At 37.9% G+C, this 19,978-nt stretch overlaps 1 protein-coding gene across 4 annotated transcripts in view; it reads right to left on the bottom strand.

Annotated features, from left to right (window-relative positions):
- Positions 1 to 14,653, bottom strand: part of DNAAF4 (dynein axonemal assembly factor 4) — an 84,444-nt gene extending 69,791 nt beyond the window's left edge. For 2 of the 4 annotated variants that reach the window (XR_003513115.1, XM_027553949.1), the window contains exons 1-3: positions 14,469 to 14,652; positions 13,939 to 14,086; positions 9,964 to 10,097 (exon numbers count right to left, since the gene is read on the bottom strand). Coding sequence is in view for 3 of the 4 variants with exons in the window: in XM_027553949.1 (XP_027409750.1) it covers positions 9,964 to 10,097; positions 13,939 to 14,086; positions 14,469 to 14,591 (405 nt within the window). In the remaining variant the exon portion in view is untranslated. Of the gene's footprint in view, positions 1 to 9,963; positions 10,098 to 13,938; positions 14,087 to 14,468 lie in introns of all 4 variants that reach the window. The other 2 variants (XM_027553950.1, XM_027553948.1) reach the window with 2 other exon arrangements.
- Positions 14,654 to 19,978: the final 5,325 nt, after the last annotated feature.

The raw sequence follows: 19,978 nt of genomic DNA, 5'->3' as shown, positions 1-19,978 counted from the left end.
CCATACATGGAATCTTAAAAAAAAAATCAGAATCACAGAAAGTTGAGTCGTGGTGCCAGGGGCTGGAGAGGAGGTGAGGAAATGGGAACACATTGGTGAAAGGGCACAAACTTTCAACTGTTGGATGAGTAACTCCTGAGGATCTACTGTATACAACATATTGGTTATAGTGATAAACTGTACTACATAATTGAAAGTTGTCAAGAGAGTAGATCTGAAGGATTCACCTCAAAAAAAAAAAAAAAAAGATGAAAAAAAGGTAGCTATGTGAAGTGACAGATATATTAGTGAACTTGAAAATGTGATTCCTTTCACTGTATAAACATGGATCAAATCTTCACATTGTATGGTTTAAATATACTACAATTTTGTCAATTTTACTGCAGTAACTGGGAAAAAACAGCTTAAAAATTTAAAAAGTCACCATGGCAGCAGTATGAAGAAGGAACACAAACAAAAAGCCAAAGTGCATTTGGTCTGTAGAACTTGTTATTTGAAATATCAGAAATTAGAAAGATAAAAAAAAAAAAAATTTAAAAGCAATGGTGATGGGGGAGTAACCAAGACAGCTGAGTAGCAAAATTTCACACACTCAAAGACCCAGAACAAAGGCAGTAAGGTGAAAAGAGCTTAGGTCAAAGCCATTGGCTGATACTGGAAAACTCTCCAAAGAGCTAGGAAGTGACTTGGATTCCTCCTAAAGACACTGGCAGCAGGCACTCTGGGGAGCTTGTTCTATCACGAGAACACTGATGCTAGGAACATTCTGGAGTTCTCCCTCTAGCAGGAAGCTTACTTGCCCATCAGCCTATCAGCACCAGTACCAGGACACGTATGGTCAAGCTGCAAGCTTCACAGGAGACCTAGCTTTCCTCCCCAGGGGGCAAGCACCAGCCTTGGCTACACAGCCTTCCAGCCAGGGCCAGATCCCAAACTTTAGGATCTGGCCCTGCCCACCGGTGGGCTGACACAAGACACAGGATCCCCTAGGATCCAACCCCACCTTCTAGCAGGTGACATGAATCCTGAGATCCCTCAGGCCCTGCAGCCAGATGTTCCAGGGTCCCCTGCCCACAGACAGCCTCAGTGGGACCTGGCCCCACTCACCATCAGACTGGCACCAACTTTGGGACAGCCGAAGCCATGCAGCCAAAATACCAAGACCCAGCTCTGTCCATTGTCAGCTGACTACTTCCCTATAAGAAGGGCCTCACACACAACAGGGATAGGGGTGAGCCCTGTCTACCAGCATGCCCATCCCCACAGTAGTTGGCCCTGACACAAGAGAAGGCCCCACTTAGCCACATAGGAGTTAGCCCTAGAACATATAACTCTGGTGACCCAAGGAGAGGATGTTGTTGGGTCCCACAGGATTATCTTTTACATAAGGTCACTTCTCGATGATCAGGAAACATAAACCATCTACTTAATACCTACAAATAAACACAAAGAATTAGGCAAAAGGAGGTAACAAAAAGACTATGTCCAAACAAAAGAACAAGACAAAACTCCAGAAGTAGAACTACACAAAGTGAAGACAAAGAATCTAACCTATAAAGGATTTAAGAATGAATAAACACAGTGTGAAGCTTAACAAACAGCTAGAAAATATGAAGAACCAAACAGAGCTGATGCATCTAATAAGTGAAATAAAAAACAGTAGAAGAAATCACAGTAGGTTATATGATATAGAGGAATAGATCATCGAATTGAAAGACAAAGTAGTAGAAATTACCAAAGCTGACAAGAAAAAAAGAAAGAATTTTTAAAAAATGAGGACAGTCTTAAAGACCTCTAGAACAACATCAAGCAAACAAATAATCACAATATATGGGTCCCAGATGCAGAAGAGAGAAAGGGGCAGAGAACTTATTAGAAGTGATAATAGCTGAAAATTTCCCATTCTAGGAAAGGAAACAGACATCCACGTCCAGGGAACACAGAGTTCCACATAACATCAATCCCAAGAGGTCCACACCAAGACACATAAATTAAATGGCAAAAATTAAAGAGAGAATCTTAAAAGCATCAAGGGAAAAGCAACTAGTTACATACAAGGGAGCTCCCATAAGACTGGTAGATAACTTTTCAGCAGAAACTTTGCAGGCCAGAAGGGAGTGGCATTATATATTTAAAGTGATGAAAGGGAAAAACCTATAACCAAGAATACATGCCAAAGCTACTTCAGATGTGAAAGAGATAATCTGACACACAAGGAAAAGCATAAAGTTTAGCACCACTAATCTGGCTTTACAAAGAATTAAAGGGTCTTCTCTAAGCAAAAAAGAAAAGACCAGAACTAGAAATATAAAAGTTATAAAAGAATACAATCTCATTGGTAAAGGCAAATATACAGTAAAGGTAGTAGATTAACCACTTATAAAGTTGGTAGGAAGGATAAAATAACAAAGTAGTAAAATCATCTATATCCATGATAGGCAGTTACAGGATAAACAAAACAAAAAAGTAAAAAATAATGTCAAAAGCATTCAATGTGGGGAAAGGGAGAGTAAAAACAGTCACATACATATATAGGTTACTGTATACAACTTCATGGTAACCACAAACCAAAAATGTATAATAGAAACACAAAAAAGAAATGAATCCAAACATAATACTAAAGAAAGGAATCAAATCATAAGGGAAGAGAGCAAGAGAAGAAAAGAATAAAAAGAACTACAAAAACCACCCCAAAACTATTAACAAAATGGCAGTAAGTACGTACCTATCAATAATTACTTCAGATGTAAAAGAACTAAAAGGATCAATCAAAGGACAAAGAGTGGCTGAATATATACAAAAACAAGACCCATCTGTATGCTGCCAACAAGAGACTCATTTCATATCTAAAGACACACAGATTGAAAGTAAGAGGAAGGAAAAAGGTATTTCATGCAAATGGAAATGGAAAGAAAGCTAGAGTACCAGTATTTATTACCAGACAAAATAGACTTTAAAACAAAGACTGTAACAAGAGAGGAAAAAAGGACATCACATAATAATAAAGGAATCAATCCAACAAGAAGATATAATCATTGTAAATATACGTTCACTCAACATCAGTTCAGTTCAGTTCAGTCGCTCAGTTGTTTCCGACTCTTTGCGACCCCATGAATCGCAGCACGCCAGGCCTCCCTGTCCATCACCAACTCCCAGAGTTCACCCAAACTCTTGTGCATCGAGTTGGTGATGCCATCGATTTAGTGATGCCATCCAGCCATCTCATCCTCTGTTGTCCCCTTCTCCTCCTGCCCCCAATCCCTCCCAGCATCAGGGTCTTTTCTAGTGAGTCAACTCTTCGCATGAGGTGGCCAAAGTATTGGAGTTTCAGCCTCAGCATCAGTCCTTCTAATGAAAACCCAGGACTGGTCTCCTTTAGGACAGACTGGTTGCATGTCCTTGTAGTCCAAGGGACTCGCAAGAGTCTTCTCCAGCACCACAGTTCAAAAGCATCAATATAAGAACACCTAAATACATAAATGTGAACAAACATAAAAGCAAAAATTGACATTAACAAGTAAAAGTAGCAAACTTCAATACCCCATTTAAATCAATAGACGATTCAGACCAAAAAATCAATAAGGAAACACTGGCCTTAAATAACACATTAGATCAGATGGCTATATATATATAAGATCAGATGCCCTTATATATATATATATATTAAATACTTTATTCAAAAATAGCAAAATAAACCTTTCAAGTGCACATGGAACATTTTCCAGGATAGATCACATTCTAGGCTACAAAATATGTCTGAACAGATTTAAGAAAACTGAAATCATATCAAGCATCTTTTCTTACCACAACGCTGTAAGCTTAGAAAGAAAGTGCAAGAAATACAAACACGTGGAGGCTAAACTAAATGCTACTGAGCAAAAAACATGTCACTGGAGAAATCAAAGGGGAAATAAAAAAATTCCTGGAGACAAATGAAAATGGAAACATAATGACTGAAATCTATGCCATGGAGCAAAAGCAATTCAAGGAGGGAAGTTTATAGCAATACAAGCTTACATCATGAAACAGGAAAAATCTCAAGTAAACAACCTAATAATACATCTGAAAAACTAGAAAAAGAACAAATAAAATCCAAATTAGGAGGAAAGAAATACAAAGATCAGAGAAGAAATAAATAAAATAGAGACTAAAAAACAATTTTAAGAAACCATGGAAACTAAAAGCTGAATCTGTCAAAAAATAAAATTGATAAACTATTACTCAGATGAATTAAAAAAAAAAACAGGCCCAAATAAAATCAGAAATGAAAAACGATGTTATAATTAACATCACAGAAATACAAAGGATCATAAGAAATTACTTAAACAATTTATACATCAATAAAATGGACAACCTAAAGGAAATGGATAAATTCTTAGAAACATAAAATCTCCCAAAATTGAATCAAGAAAAAATATACAATATGAACAGACCAATTACCAGTACTGAAATTGATTACTGACTTAAAAAATTCCCAGTGAACAAAAGTACAGGACAGACAGTTTCACAGGTGAACTGTACCAAATATTTAAAGAAAAGTTAACATCTATCCTTCTAAAACTACTCCATAAAACTGAAGAGAAAGGAATGTTTCAGAAGTCATTATACCAGGCCAACATTACCCTGATACCAAAACCAAAGACACCACAAAAAAAGAAAATTACAGGCCAACATCACTGGCGAACACAGACGTGAGTATCTTCAACAAAATATTAGCTAACTGAATCCAAAAGTACATTAAAGGGATTAAACACCATGATCAAGTGAGATTTATCCCAGGAATGCAAGGATATCCACAAATAAATCAATGTGATACACCACAGTAACAAACTGAAGAATAAGAATCTTAAGATCATCTCAACAGATGCACAGACAGCCGTCAACAAAATTCAACATCCATTTACAATAAAAACTGTCCACAAAGTGGATACAAGAGGGAATATACCTCAACATATTAAAGGCCATATGACAAACCTAGAGCCAAATCACATTCAACAGTAAAAAGCTGAAGCATTTCTTCTAAGATCAGGACAAGACAAGGATTCCCACTCTTGCCTCTTTTATTCAACACAGTATGGCCAAGTCCTAGCCATAACAACCAGACAATAAAAAGAAAATGAACCCAAACTGGAAAGGAAGAAGTAAAACTATTTCTGTTTACAGATGGCATGATACTATATAAAGAAAATCCGAAAGATGCCACCAAAAAACTATTAGAATTAACACATGAATTCAGTAAAGTTGAAGGATATAAAATTAACCTATAGAAATCTGTTGCATTTATATACACTAACAACAAACTATCAAAAAGAGAAATTTAAAAGTCATATTTACAAGAGTCCCCTGCTGGCTTAGTGGTTAGGATTCCAGGCTTTCACTACCATGACCCAGGTTCAATTTCTGGTCAGGGAACTGGAATCCCATAAGCTACAAGGTTAAATACATAAATAAAACAATCACCTTTACAATTGCATAGAAAAAAAAAATGAGAAAGCAGTTACTTGTAGCTTTTCTATTCCTTAGTTATACATGCTTCCAATAAACAGGGCATGTGGTTTCACCCATAAGGACTTTTTAAAGGCCCTATAGTATAATCTAGACAACTCCAGAAAGTAACTCACGCATAATGAGACAAAGTTATTTTACAGTTCCACGCTTCTGAGTTTCAACTTTAAAAAAATAGCAGAAGAAAGCACTTCAAATTTGACCTATTTAGGTTAAAAATTAGTGGGAAAACAAGCTCCTTAAAAGAGAAAATAAAATAGAACCAAAAAATTCAAAATAGAAGATAACCTACAAAACGAAGAGTGAAGAAAACAGGAAAAAGTAGGCAATAGTAGTCCAAAGTAAAGGGGAGAGGGGGAAGCATGTTTCAGATTAGCCTGGCATCAATAGTCCAAGCTTCTAATTAGTCTCCCCTACTCCATCTCAATTATTCATGCCCTGGGTAGATGAACTTTCTACCTTCACCATGAAAACAAAGGATTACTTTAACTATCTGTGTCATGAAAAATTTTCCAAACCCTTGGTGATTCTTTATTCCTGCCCTTTAGTCAAAAGATAAAATAGCCCCTACTGCATAGGACTTAATTTTTTCACCTGTTCCAACCTTCATCCCACCACAAAAAAAACTGCTTCATCATCAATCCTCTCTCCTGGTTATATTATCAATCTATCCCTCTTTACCGGCTTCTTTCTTCAACACATAAATATGTTCAAAATTCTTTCATCCTAAGAATACAAAAATTCTGCCTCCTCCTTGCAACCTCTTCAAACTCACTTGCCAGAATGGGCTTTCTAAAACACAAAACCAATTATTTTGGTATTCTTGCTGAAAATTCCTAAAAAGTTCCCCTCCAGAGATTTTTCTAAATATCAAGATTTTATTTCTCATCACAACTGTTCCTCACTGTGCCAAATTTTGTCGAGCACTTATACAAAACTGATAATGCCATTTTCCCATTTATCCCTAGGTAACTGTAGCTCATTCTCCAGTATTCAGCACAAGCTACACTGCCTCCTATTTCCTGATCATCCTTTCAGACTGAGATACCAATCTTTGGCCAGTGTTTTCTCTTTATCTGCCCATGATTTCTTATGCATTCTAGGCTGTAATCTTTGCTTTTTATTGTCTGTCACCCTCTCTATACTATGAGTAAACTGAAATCGAAGACTGACTTGTCAGCTCTGCCTCAATATCTTTTAAACTATTCAGTAAATGTCTGCTAAATGAATGACAGATCAGCAGCAAAGATAAGCAGACATGGACACAGTAAACCACGATTGAAGCATCAGACTTGAAGTAAAGATATATTTGCACTTATGTAAAACTGACTGCCATGTGAAATATCATTCTACAGTATATAAAGCAATCATTTTATGGGGCTTGAAAGGGAGCCAACGGAATAGACAGTCTGTCTCCTGCTGGCTCCTGGTTATGTGCAGACGTGGATCATCTTCCTATCAGCCTAAGGATGAAGCAGTTACAAAGAAAAGGCAGTGCTAAGGATGTTGTAGAGAGATGGAGTCAGGGCTTGGATTCACTGCTCTGTCTCTGAACTTCTCCTGCTAGATGAAATCAAATTATCTTTATTGCTTAAACTCCAATCTTTTCAATTCAAACTAAGTTGTAAAATGGCCAAAAGTTCCTTCCTTAATTATAAGCATGTTCCTTTGCAATGTGACTTCACCCTTCTTCCCCAGAAAAGGTGCAGTCTATTTCTCTAACCCTTAATTTGGGCTTGGTTCTATGCAACATTAGGTTAATGGAACATTAGAAAATGTGACACAGAAGTGTGTTTAAAAGGGCTTGTACATTAGGGCTTTCCCATTCCCACTCTCAGAAACACTAACTATGAAGTAAAGAAATCTGTGCTAACCTGGAGAATGAAATACCACATGGAGAGGGACTTCGGCTTTCCCAAGCAAAGCTCTAGACATGTGAGTGAGGTCATCCTAGAATATCCAGCCACAACCAAGGCAAACTCAGACCACAAGAACTGCCTGACCAACATGCAGAATTGTGAGAAATAATGTGTGAAGCCACAGGTCCCCAATCTCTGGGCCACAGACCAGAACTCCTCAGATCAGTGGCAGTTATTAGATTAGAAATAAAGCACACAATAAATGTGCTTCAATCATCCTGAAACCATCATCTCCACTCCTGGTCCATGGCAAAATCCACGAAACTGGTCCCTGGTGCCAAAAAGGCTGGGGATTGCTGTATAAGCCACTGAAGTTTGGATAGTTTTTACAGTGTTATTGACTAAACATTTGGTTTGGTGGTTTAGTTGCTACGTCATGACCGACTATGTAGCCTGCCAGGCTTCTCTGTTCATGGGATTTCCCAGACAAGAACACTGGAGTGGATTGCCATTTTCTTCTCCAGAGGGATCCTCCCAACCCAGGGATTGAACCTGGGTATACTGTACTGCAGGCAGTCTCCTGAATTGCAGACTAGATGTCTGTGTCCCCTCAGATGTGTTAAAGCTCTAACTCCTGTTTACATGGGTTTCTGAGGAAGTAATTAAAGATAAATGAGGTCATAAGGGTGGGGCCCTGATACAACAAGATATGCCCTAATAAGAAGATACACCAGAGAATTTTTCTCTCTCTTTCAGTTATCTGCAAGCCAGGAATAGACTTATTACCCGCTATACCTTGATCTGAGACTTCTAAGCCCTAGACCTGCAAGAAGACCAATGTGTGTTGCTTTGTCATTCACTCTGTGGTGTTCTGTTAGGGAAGCCCGAGCAGGTTACCACTATACAGCATAGCAAACTGAACAGTGAGTCTTAGCACTAGCCCTGCTCACTCTTTTTAAAAGATTACTGCGAAAAAAAAAAAAAAATGTTTTGGGTATATGTAAATCAAGTTTTAAGCTAATTTATGGTTTAAGCTAATAATGAGATGCCTTTTGTCATCATATTGCTTCATTTACTCTTAATTGACCATCAAAGTTCTTTTCTAAATGGTGTCTAATACTGTACAGAGTAAAATTATCTACATTTATCCACCAGAATAGAATTTTACTATGATTACAGAGTACTCAAACAATGTAGTCACATTAATTTATTCAAATATTTGAGCACCTACTATTTACTTGGCAATGGTTATGATAAGGATGAAAGAAAATATAGTCTCAACTCTCAACAATACTCAGGAGAAGAGACAGACAAAATAAATAGTTTGTAGTATAGGGTACAGACTTTCATAGGTTCTATTACTTCAATGTAAACTACAGCTTCATTCTTTCTACATTAATGACCCTAAACTACTGTCACAAATACCAAAGTCAGACTTTCATATGTCAGGAGATATTTATCAACTTCAAGGTACAGCATTGTGGTACTGCCTGGCAATCAATTGTTCAGCTTTGTTATATTTACCAGTGCAGCAGTATGTGGGCTATTATTTATCAGTTCAACAAATACTTATTTGTTGCCACAAATTTTATACTATTTTGCTCGTATTTTTTTTACATTCAGTAAAAGTTTGATAGTAGTAATAATACGATCAAGAAAAGGTGGAACTCATCAAGTATACTGAAAGCAGGAATCTTCGGATGGCTGACCACATGTTCAATTATTAAGTAAAAAACGAAGTATACTAACCATTGGCAATATTTAAAAATCAAGTAAAAGTGATAAAGAAGCAGAGAAGCCTTTGGAATTATGGACTGGAATTATGAACTGTTGATTATAGAAACAATACTAGTGATCCAAAAGCAAAAGAACAATCATGAGTCCACAGAACTCTTGACGAGATAATGCTCGTTATAGACTTCTTAGTCATTTCAAAATGAGAATTTAAGATGGGAAATTATTTGTAAAAATTAGTCAGAATAGGTAAACCTATAGAGACAGAAGGTAGATTAGTGGTTGTCTAGGGTTAAGAGGTTTGGACGAATAGGGAGTGACTGCTCATGGTGCAGAGTTTCTTTTTGGGGTGATGAAAATGTTCTAAAATTGATTGTGGTGGTGGTTTTATGACTCTAAATATACTAAACCCACTGAATTGTAAGCTTTTAATAGGCAAACTGTATGGTATGTGAGTTATATCTCAAAAAATATATTGCTGATCAAAGCTTTAACTTGAAAGCCTCAACAGTTAAAAGATATTATTGGTCAATATTCAGTGTTCAATCTATGTTTTTCTTGTTTTAAATAATAATGTCCATCAATTTCAAGATAAAAAAAGAAGTAAACACTTCCACCATAAAACCTTATAACTTTTGTTCCCCTGGAAATAGAACATTCTCCCTAAAACAGGTAAATCTATTGTTGAACCTTCATGCTTTCATACAGCTTTTCAGAAGTAGCAGACAACCTATGTAACACAGCAAGTCCTGTAACCAAGGTATAAACAAAAAGGTGAGAAAGTACGTAGATGGAACAAATTATCACTGCATAGTTTACTATTATATCTTTAATTAAAGGACCTTCCTATCAATCTGCAACTTACCTTCATCATGACATTTAGTGTATATTTTTGATCTTCCCTCCTTGCCACAGCTTTTGCTTCCATAGCTTCTTTTGCTCTTTCCTGTGCTTGTAGGATAGACTTCTCCCTTATTCTTTGCATCATCTCTTTGTCAACTAAAACAAAGAATATCACTAAATTAGAATCATGATGAATTTGTCTTACTTAGGAGAATTTGTTTTTCTTACATATTGATCTGGGATAAGATGGTTTTGGACCCAACTTCACATGGAGAAGTAAGAACATTTCTCAGTATTAAACTAGTCAAGAAGCTAATAAGAGTGACTGTAACAGTAATGAATTAGTAAAGAATGGATGCCTTTGTGCACTGAGACAGACAGACACAGAGAGACAGAGAGGGAAGATATGAATAAGAGACAAGAGGAGCAATGGAGACAGGAAATAAGACAGGGAATGAGGATGCGGACAGGGGAGGAAGAGGAGGAGGAGAGGGTCACAGGAGGGAGAGAGAGGGTATGCAATGGGAGGGATGGGGAGAGGCAAATCGGGCAGGAGAGGAGGAAAGAGAACACACTGATACTCCTCTCTCTCCTATTAGCTTATAAACCTGATCACAATAAAGCATCACTAGGAGGTCTCTTAGAAAAGAACACGGGTTGAGATCATCTAACATGATCAATCACCTTCAAAAACATCAATGGTTAGTCTTATGTATGAAGAGTACAGGGCAAGCTTTAGGAAAAATTATAATGTCACACGACATGTTACATACAAAACTTTACAATTCACAGTCATTTTTTATTCAGTGATTCAGTATTTTAGAAACTGCAGGCTGTGATCCATTATGGGGTAAATTATCTTAAGAGAAGAAGGATTAAGGAAGGGATCCAGACTTTGAAGAAAAAAAAAAGGAGGGGAGAGGAAACTTGGGAGAGTGAAGTAAGAAGAGACAAGGAGGGTAGGAGTGGAGGGATGACTAGTAAACCCTTATACTAACCCTTTATATTGTTTTAAAATATATGAAAATAATACAAAAAGAAAACTAGTTACAAAGTGTTATATTAAAATACTTACAAAATATTAAGTGTTATATTAAAACACAAAACATTAAGTTTGTGATATACAAATACCTGCTTCTTTATTAATGCATTAAATAATACATAGCAAAATGTCTAATATATAATTTCAAAGTAGTGCATCTAAAAGACAAAGGTACCTGATATGAACATGTTGTGAATTTTATTGATACTACTTTTGATTGTTGTCTACATTCATAATTGAAGGGAATATTAAATTTCAGTTAAAAATGAGTAAAGAGTATGGAATTTTTACCCATCCAAGATCCTGGCTGGAAATCAGGACTGGAATGAGGTCTGAAGCCTCTCCCCAACCATACACCTGTTTTAGTAAGAGGGTGGCAGAGACCTGGACCAGCTTCAGGGGCAGAAGTAATTTTTTTTTTGGGGTAGAAGTAATTTTTAAAAAATCAAGTTTCTGAATTAAATGCTCCACATCTAAAAGAAATGAAAAATGGATCAAGAATGAACTTCAAAAAAAACTGGAGCAGTATTTTGTGAATAATGAGGGAGGCAGGCTTGGAGTAGATATTGGAGTTTCATAATACTATATGTGGAAAAAAAGATTGCTAAAACAATTTCACTGAATTGCATGTAAAACTGAGTCTGAAAAAAATAAAAAATAAAAATCAAGGTTAAGAAATTAAAAAAAAAAACTGAGTTTGACATCTAAAAGAATCTCAAACTTGGTTTCTGAAGTAAAGTCAATGTTCATTACTTGTTACATAAGTTAGTTTTAAGACTGTTTTGATTCATCTAATTGGTAATTATGGTCAAACCCAATCTGCTGCCTGATTTCTTACAGCACATAGGCTAAGAATTATTTTTAAAGTTTTAAATAGTGGAAAAAATCAAAATAATAGTAATATTTAATGACATAAGTGGCTCAAACTGTAAAAAGTCTGCCTGTGATGCAGAAGACCTGGTCCGGGAAGATCCCATGGAGAAGGAAATGGCAACGTACTCCAATATTCTTGCCTGGGAAATCCCATGGACAGAAGAACCTGGTGAGCTATAGTTCACGGGGTTGCAAAAAGTCGGACATGACTGAGGCAACTTAGCATGTATGCTATCTGTTTAAGTCATTATATTAGATGATGATTCTGGTCTCATCTAACTTCAAAATTAAGATTATCAACATCAAATGAAATAAATCAAAGTATTTACATTTAATTTTAGGTGAGAAGTCAGAACATCCTGTGTGTGTTTCATGACATATTCCCAGACACCATCTCGGACTTAAAGAATCAAAAAGTAAGGCAGGGGTAGGAGAGAACAAATCTGGTTTTAAAAACCCCTCAGTTAGTCTAGGATTCAATACAGAACTAAAGTAAGCTGGCTATGATAATCTCCCTTCCAGTATCTTCTGAACTCAAAACCACATTGTAGAGAAAAATCTTACCTAGTACCAAGAACTAAAAAATTTAATTCCACTGCAAGATATGAAGAAAACATTAATATAAAGAGTGGCTGCAATTTTCCCATTCTCAATAGTTCCAACTCAAGGCTTAATGCCAAAGACCTAAGAGAAATCTCAGACAGTAGACAGAAAACACAAGAAAACATGGTAACTGTATCAGAGAGGAAGATAATAGAGCTAAAACAGTAGAGGGCAATTCAGTTCAGTTGCTCAGCTGTGTCCAACTTTTTAGGACCCCATGAATCGCAGCACGCCAGGCCTCCCTGTCCATCACCAACTCCCAGAGTTCACTCAGACTCACGCCCATCGAGTCAGTGATGCCATCGAGTCAGTGATGCCATCCAGCCATCTCATCCTCTGTTGTCCCCTTCTCCTCCTGCCCTCAATCTTCCTCCCAGCAACAGAGTCTTTTCCAATGAGTCAACTCTTTGCATGAGGTGGCCAAAGTACTGGAGTTTCAGCTTTAGCATCATTCCTTCCAAAGAACACCCAGGGCTGATCTCCTTCAGAATGGACTGGTTGGATCTCCTTGCAGTCCAAGGGACTCTCAAGAGTCTTCTCCAACACCACACTTCAAAAGCATCAATTCTTCGGCGCTCAGCCTTCTTCACAGTCCAACTCTCACATCCATACATGACCACTGGAAAAACCATAGCCTTGACTAGACGGACCTTTGTTGGCAAAGTAATGTCTCTGCTTTTGAATATGCTATCTAGGGCAATTACTGACCCACAAAGCTGATTTTGGCAGAAGAATAGAATACAGATTAACAGTACAGACAACAGGAGATCTCAACTTGGGACTGTACATTTTAATCTCTAAAAAACATTTTAACAATTTAGGTCCCACTACCACAAACTGATTTTATCTGTCTAGGGTAAGATTCAGACATCTGTATTCTGTAAAAGTTCTGTTGTTCAGTCACTAAGTCACATCCAACTCGTTGGGACCCCATGGACTGCAAGCACACCAGGCTTCCCTGTCCTTCACTATCTTCTGTAGTATACATCTTCAAACATGTAGCCACTGTTGAGTGTGACCTTCGGCAATTACTCAACCTTTCTGCACCTCAGTAGCTTCACCTTAATAGGAAAAAAAAAAAAAAAATGGCGGGGGTGGTGGAGTACCTAAGTGATAGACTATTACAAGGATTAACAGATGAAAGAGTCGGACACGACTGAGAGACTGAACTGAACTGAATGCCTAATACAAAATGAGCGCTCATAAAGGCCAAACCGGGAGGCCTTACCCTCTGAAGACAGAAGCTCACATCGTTTAAGAGCTATTATTAACAGACTCAATTTTTTAGAAATTCGGTTACTCAATAATTAGGTTATTGGGTTATTTAAGAGACAGCTGAAGCACTACCTCATCTAAATGACGCTCGTGCCTGTTTTGTTTTCCTAGAAGAGCAACATAATTATTTCAAAAGATAGATTTTTGAATGGTATAAAGTTTTAAAAGCACAACCAGCTTAACATCTTTTAGTAAAGAACTTACCACCTGACAGAGAAAGGGTCTCCCACATGGCTGCTTCTTTTTTGCGCAGGGTGAAAACAATAGTGTTATTCCCAATCTTAGCTTTGCTGCTCTCATCGTCTATGGGAGCATAGAGAAACACCTCGAATAAAAATGGAGGGCAGTTCACCTATTCAGAAGAGGGGAAACGAAAGTTAATATGGCTACACAAAATGAAAAACACACCGCTTAAGAAATAAGTGATGGAAGCCAAAATCATTTTCTTAAATTCCTGCTATAAATTTATTCCCAGGTCACGATAAAAGTAGCAAGGCATACGGAAGCCATGGATAAAATCATCCCTGACCCGATGACATCTATCTACAGACCAGGTGTCACCTGTATGAGATTCGTATCTTATTTTGTTTGTTTTGCTTTGTTTTATTTTTAATAGGACTAATATTTTAGGATGCTTATCTGCAAGGACGCGCCTCTTGCGCGTCCACAGCCATGCCTTCGCAGACGCCTCAGACCACACCCCCAGGGCCGGCTGGCACGATTTGCGTTCCTACCTTCAGATAATTTTCGGTGCAGAACACGTCCGCGTCTCGGACGCTGACGCCTCGGAGAGGCACAGAGATGAAGACCGCAGTGCTCGTCTGCTGCCAGCTGTAATTGCTAACGTGCAGCGGCATCCTGTGAGGCAGCCGGCGAGAGTGAGGCGGACTCACGCCCGCTCGGTTGCTAGGGAAGCCGGGGTTACCACACGCCAGCCCTTCCGGGTCAGGAGGGCCGGGGCACCCAGCGTTCCCAGCGTGCCCCGGGCGCGCCCCTGCGGCCGCCCTGCGGACTCCCCTCGCGACCGCCTGGGCCAGATTGTGGGGGCGTTCCCGCTGTTTGGGGTCTTATCCCTTCGGGAATCTGCGAAGTAGCAGACCCACTTCCGCTTAAGCAAGAAAGAAGCTTCACGCCTAAAAATGCAAAAAAGGGATGTAGGAAAGCGTGACCCGCGAGAAGCAGGTGCGACGCCCACGCGCCGTGGCAGCCTGGCCTTTTGTTTGTTGTGACGGAAGCTGTAGAAGTTAGCACCATTTGGTGTTCTTGTTCGGGGAATTTCCTGCTCATATAGACGTTTTGGCCTAGAAGCCTGCTGTCCAGTTATAGTCGTTCAAAGCCTGTCAGTCGGAAGCCACTCACAGGCGTGTAGATAGGGTTCGCTCCTTGGTTTGAGAACTTAATGACCGTATGACTCACCTGAAGAATGCTTGGCAGCAACTCAACTGTAGGATAAGTTAAATTGACACTGATATGTTTTATAATTGCTTAGGGAGACTTGTAACTTTCGCGCTGAAACGAAACTTGAAGACCATGTTAGTCTTCCCACATGCCGTGTTTAAGGAATCTGAGATCCATATACCCAACCCTGTTGTCACTTGGATTATTGTGGCTACACCGTGATTAAGATCCTAATGCCGTAGCTCCCAATATTCTTTCCTTGGAGACGCTTTAAAAATTACCGGAATTTGATTTTTTTTTTTTTTTTTTAATAACATGAAAGCAGTGGCACCCCACTCCAGTACTCTTGCCTGGCAAATCCCATGGACGGAGGAGCCTGGTAGGCTGCGGCCCATGGGGTCGCTAGGAGTCAGACATGACTGAGCGACTTCACTTTCACTTTTCACTTTCATGCATTAGAGAAGGAAATGGCAACCCACTCCAGTGTTCTTGCCTGGAGAATCCCAGGGACGGCGGAGGCTGGTGGGCTGCCGTCTCGGGTCGCACGGAGTAGAACACGACTGACGCAACTTAGCAGCAGCAAGCACCTACAAACTATTTGCCACCTAGAAATAGGGATTTTTAACATTTTATTTTGTAAGTCACTAATAAAAATTTAAAAGCTACTGAAAAAAATCCTTGAGGAAAGCTAAGAAACAACAGACTTGGGAGGGAAAAAACACCATCTTTTACCCTGCAAACAGGCCACCCCTCAGTACAGTTCATCGTCTGAAGATATCCTAACTTTGAATACTGGGACCATGTTAGACTTCTTGTCTCTGGTCCTCCCAAGCAGAGAAACCTAAAAATCAATCCTGTAGATTATTTTTCATGTTGCTTTTAACATTTTTCCCTCTTGTGTGCAATGCCTACTTTCACCATTTTCTTTCAAACTCTCTTTTGTGTCTTCTAAAGACAGTTTATGTATTCCAAAATTTTAAAGTGTAGATTCTGCCACTATAAAGAAATACAAGTGATATAATGTATTTATGGTAAATTAAAAGTATACTTTGAGCTGTTTGCGAGTTTCAGGGAAATTATCACTTTGTTAAGCACGTACAAACTTGTGTGGTGAAATTGTTCTATCAGTCTTATGAAACTTTTTGCACTCTGAATGAATATTTTTAAAAAACTTGATCGGTTTTATTACTGAATCATTACACCAGCTGATACCAATTTAAAACACCATTAATCTGTATACTTCAAGACTTAGGTACTTACCTAAAAAGTGTTTCACAAGCCTTGAAACTAATTCAATCCTAAAAGTGTTCCTTATCTGTGTTCCTTAACAGATTTAAAAAACAAAAAGATCTTAATCTAACCCAAGTGTAGATGGAAATTTGATATATGGCAAAAGTGTGCACATAAATGGGGAAAAGCAAAGAAAGGAATGACTATTGAATACATTGGTGTTAGAAATTGTAACCATATGGGAAAAAAATGAGATTGAATCGCTACATGCATATGGTGTCACACACAAAAATGAATTTCAGATGAAGATATATAAATTTAAAACTTATATGTATGTATTTTTATATACACATACATGTGTGTATATATGATTTTGTCATACTTAAGCTTTTCTTAAGTATGATATCAAAAAGCACTTATGTTAAAGAAAAAAGATTGAAAACTTGAACTAAGATTAAGAACTTGTATTCACCAACAGGCACAATAAAGAATGACAAGATATATATTTTTCAATATATATTGGACATCTGTAGTTGAATAACTTGTGTTTTATTCAGTCACTGAGCAAGGAAGAACATGTGCCACCCTGAGTGTCTCAGTAAGGGGGTTCAGAACTAGGGGGAAAGTCTAAGGGAGGGAGGGTTTCCTCTAGATTGGATCCTTTCATAAAGAGAGGGAAACTCTATGCTTGAATAAAGAAGTAACTGTCCATAGCAGCTTCCTAGCAAAAACCTGAAAACAAGCCAAATATCAGTAGGTATATTCATACAAAACAATATCATCCAACAATAAAAATTAATTATAACTTTATATTGGGTGGATGAGTGGAAAAAAAAAAGCAAAGACCCTTAAGGAATAATGCCATTTTTATAAAATTTTAATGAAAAGCAAATCTGTTGGTTAAGGATTCCTGTATATGTGGTAAAACTATAAAGGAAAGATAAGATGTCAGAAAGGATAACAGTTAACTCCTAGGTGGAACTCTGGCAAGTGACATTCTTTGTGGTAGCCAAAAGAGCTGATTTCTGCATAGACACACTGCATGAATTAAAACAAATTTGCTCAAAGCATGGTCCCCTGACAACAATGTCAGCATCATCTGGGGACTTGCTAGAAATACAAATTCCCAGACCCCACTGAAGACCTGCTGAACCAGAAAACCTGGAACTGTGGCCCAGCAATCTGTGTTCTAACAGAACCTCCAGGTAATTTTGATACACACCAAAAACTGAACCACAAGGGTAAGAGATAGCTTTTAATAGGGGAAAGGAGAAACTCACAAAGCCAAGAAAATAACAAAACAACCCAGGTTCCCCCATTCTCCCCTCATCCCAAGGAGAAGCATATAGGACCCAAAGCAATATGCTTGATCTGCAATGTAGCTTTGCATTATAGGAGAGGAATTCCATCCCCTTGCTGTCCTCCCTTCCATAAGAAAGGAGAACATACAGGTTTAAAGCTTAAGTATATGTATTTTTATATACACACACATGCACGCGTGTGTGTGTGTGATCTTGTCATCGTTAAGTTTTTCTGTAAGGTTTTATCTGTAAGGGCAAACATGAAGGGGAACCTTTTCAGGAGGGAAACTAGTGGGACCCAGGCAATTCGTGGCTTAGGTGCAAACTATAAGAATTATCTGAGAAAGCCAGCTACCCAGTATCTGGAGACCTTGATTCACATGGAAAGATTAAGTTGGGAAAAAAAAAATTACTAGCACTGGTAAGATGAGTTCAGGTGCAGCTCCTCCCACTGGAAGACAGGAGGATATTGGCTGGTTCCCTAGAAAAATTGAGAGAACACCTCAAATTATTTTTGATTTTGTTCATTATAACAAAGTATGCCATCAGAGAGCATCAAAAAAATTGCTGTTTTTTTTACCCTTCTGCCTCTAGTTTTGGTGATGGATTTGCTTTATTCATCTTTTGACTCATAATGTACATATACAAATCTCTATATTATTTGTATGTAACAAATATTAGAAAAAGTAAAAATTTAAAAACAAGTTCTATAATAGAGGCATGTCCTTATTTTCTTCTTCCGTACTGTCAGGCTTTTAGGGAGTGAAAATGTACGTACATTACAAAGCAAAAATTAAATCCGATTTATTATTCACCTAAAACTAATTAACCATAATTTATTCTTTGATCATCAAAGTCAAATTTGGCCATAAGGAAAGACTCATTTATGATTTTTTTTAACACCACCTCAGAACTTTTTAAAAAACCCTTTGAAAAAAAAAGCCTTTATTCTTGCAACAAAATGATTTAGACACACTTGGAATTTTTTTCCTTTTTTACTCTAGGAAATGGAATCAGTCATTCTCCAAGAAACTTTAGTTCATTGGAAGGACTGATGCTGAAGCTGAAACTCCAATACTTTGGCCACCTCATGCGAAGAGTTGACTCATTGGAAAAGACCCTGATGCTGCGAGGGATTGGGGGCAGGAGGAGAAGGGGACGACAGAGGATGACATGGCTGGATGGCATGACCGACTCGATGGACATGAGTTTGGGTAAACTCCAGGAGTTGGTGATGGACACAGAGGCTTGGCCTGCTGCGATTCATGGGGTCGCAAAGAGTCAGACACGACTGAGCGAGTGAACTGAACTGAATGCAGAATAGCTTTCAAGTCAATATCTCAGCACTAGGTTTTAAATGCATTCACTATTTTACTATTTTAAATTTGGGCTTTAGGAAAAGACAATGTGATTTACAGCTAGACAAGAATATATAGGTAGAGCTCATGTAGAGAGTGTGAAGTGCCATTTATCCTTTTTATTTTTGGCCAAAATATCTTAGGTTGACATTTACAGAGTATAGATCTTAATGATTTTTCCGACTAGACTTGTTTTAGCATATCAGTTTTTTTTTAAAGAATTTTAAGTGTTTCTAGTTCCTGAACTGGCGTTATGCAGCTTGGAAGTCACTCCATCCCAACAAGAAAAAGACTGAAGAAAATGAAACATCAACAACTCTTCTTAACTGCACAAGACAAGTAAGGTCACAGAGCAAGCCACTGTCCCCCAAATGGGAGAGATTGTATGTATGGTGAATCACAACCAATCAGAGCAGAAACGTCCATGGAACTAGTGCCAAGGCAGGAAAACCTGAATGTAGTTAACAAATTGCTAGAGGCTCACTGTGGGCAGATCTGAGAGACAAAAGCTAGTCTAGGGGGACTCAGCCCCCAACATTTTTGTGAGTTTTACTTTCTGAAACCCCACCAGTTTCTCACAGTTTATATTTACACAAAAATATCCTCAAGCTCTCATCAGGGGGATGGGAAATGAATGATTTTGAAATATGCCAGAGCATTTATTTGTTCTTAGCAATACCTTACCTTGGAAGAAATTATTTAACCAGAGCCTAAACTGCTAGAGTTTTATCAGAGTTTGACTAGAAAAAAATTTATAGCATTAAATGCATATGTCAGAGAAAGATCTAAAATCAATCAGTGTCTACCTTAGGCAGCTAGAAAAATAAAAGCAAAATAAATCCAATGTAAAAAGTATTTTAAAAGGAGAAATAATTTATAATTAAAGCATAAATCAATGAAATTAAAACTAGGAAATCAAGAGAGAAAATCAATAAAACAAATCTGGTTTTATGAAAA

Source organism: Bos indicus x Bos taurus, chromosome 10 (genome assembly GCF_003369695.1).
Source record: "Bos indicus x Bos taurus breed Angus x Brahman F1 hybrid chromosome 10, Bos_hybrid_MaternalHap_v2.0, whole genome shotgun sequence".
In the NCBI taxonomy this organism is placed as follows: domain Eukaryota; kingdom Metazoa; phylum Chordata; class Mammalia; order Artiodactyla; family Bovidae; genus Bos; species Bos indicus x Bos taurus.
Note: the sequence above shows the minus strand (reverse complement) of the source record. Positions and strands in the feature narration are given on the sequence as shown.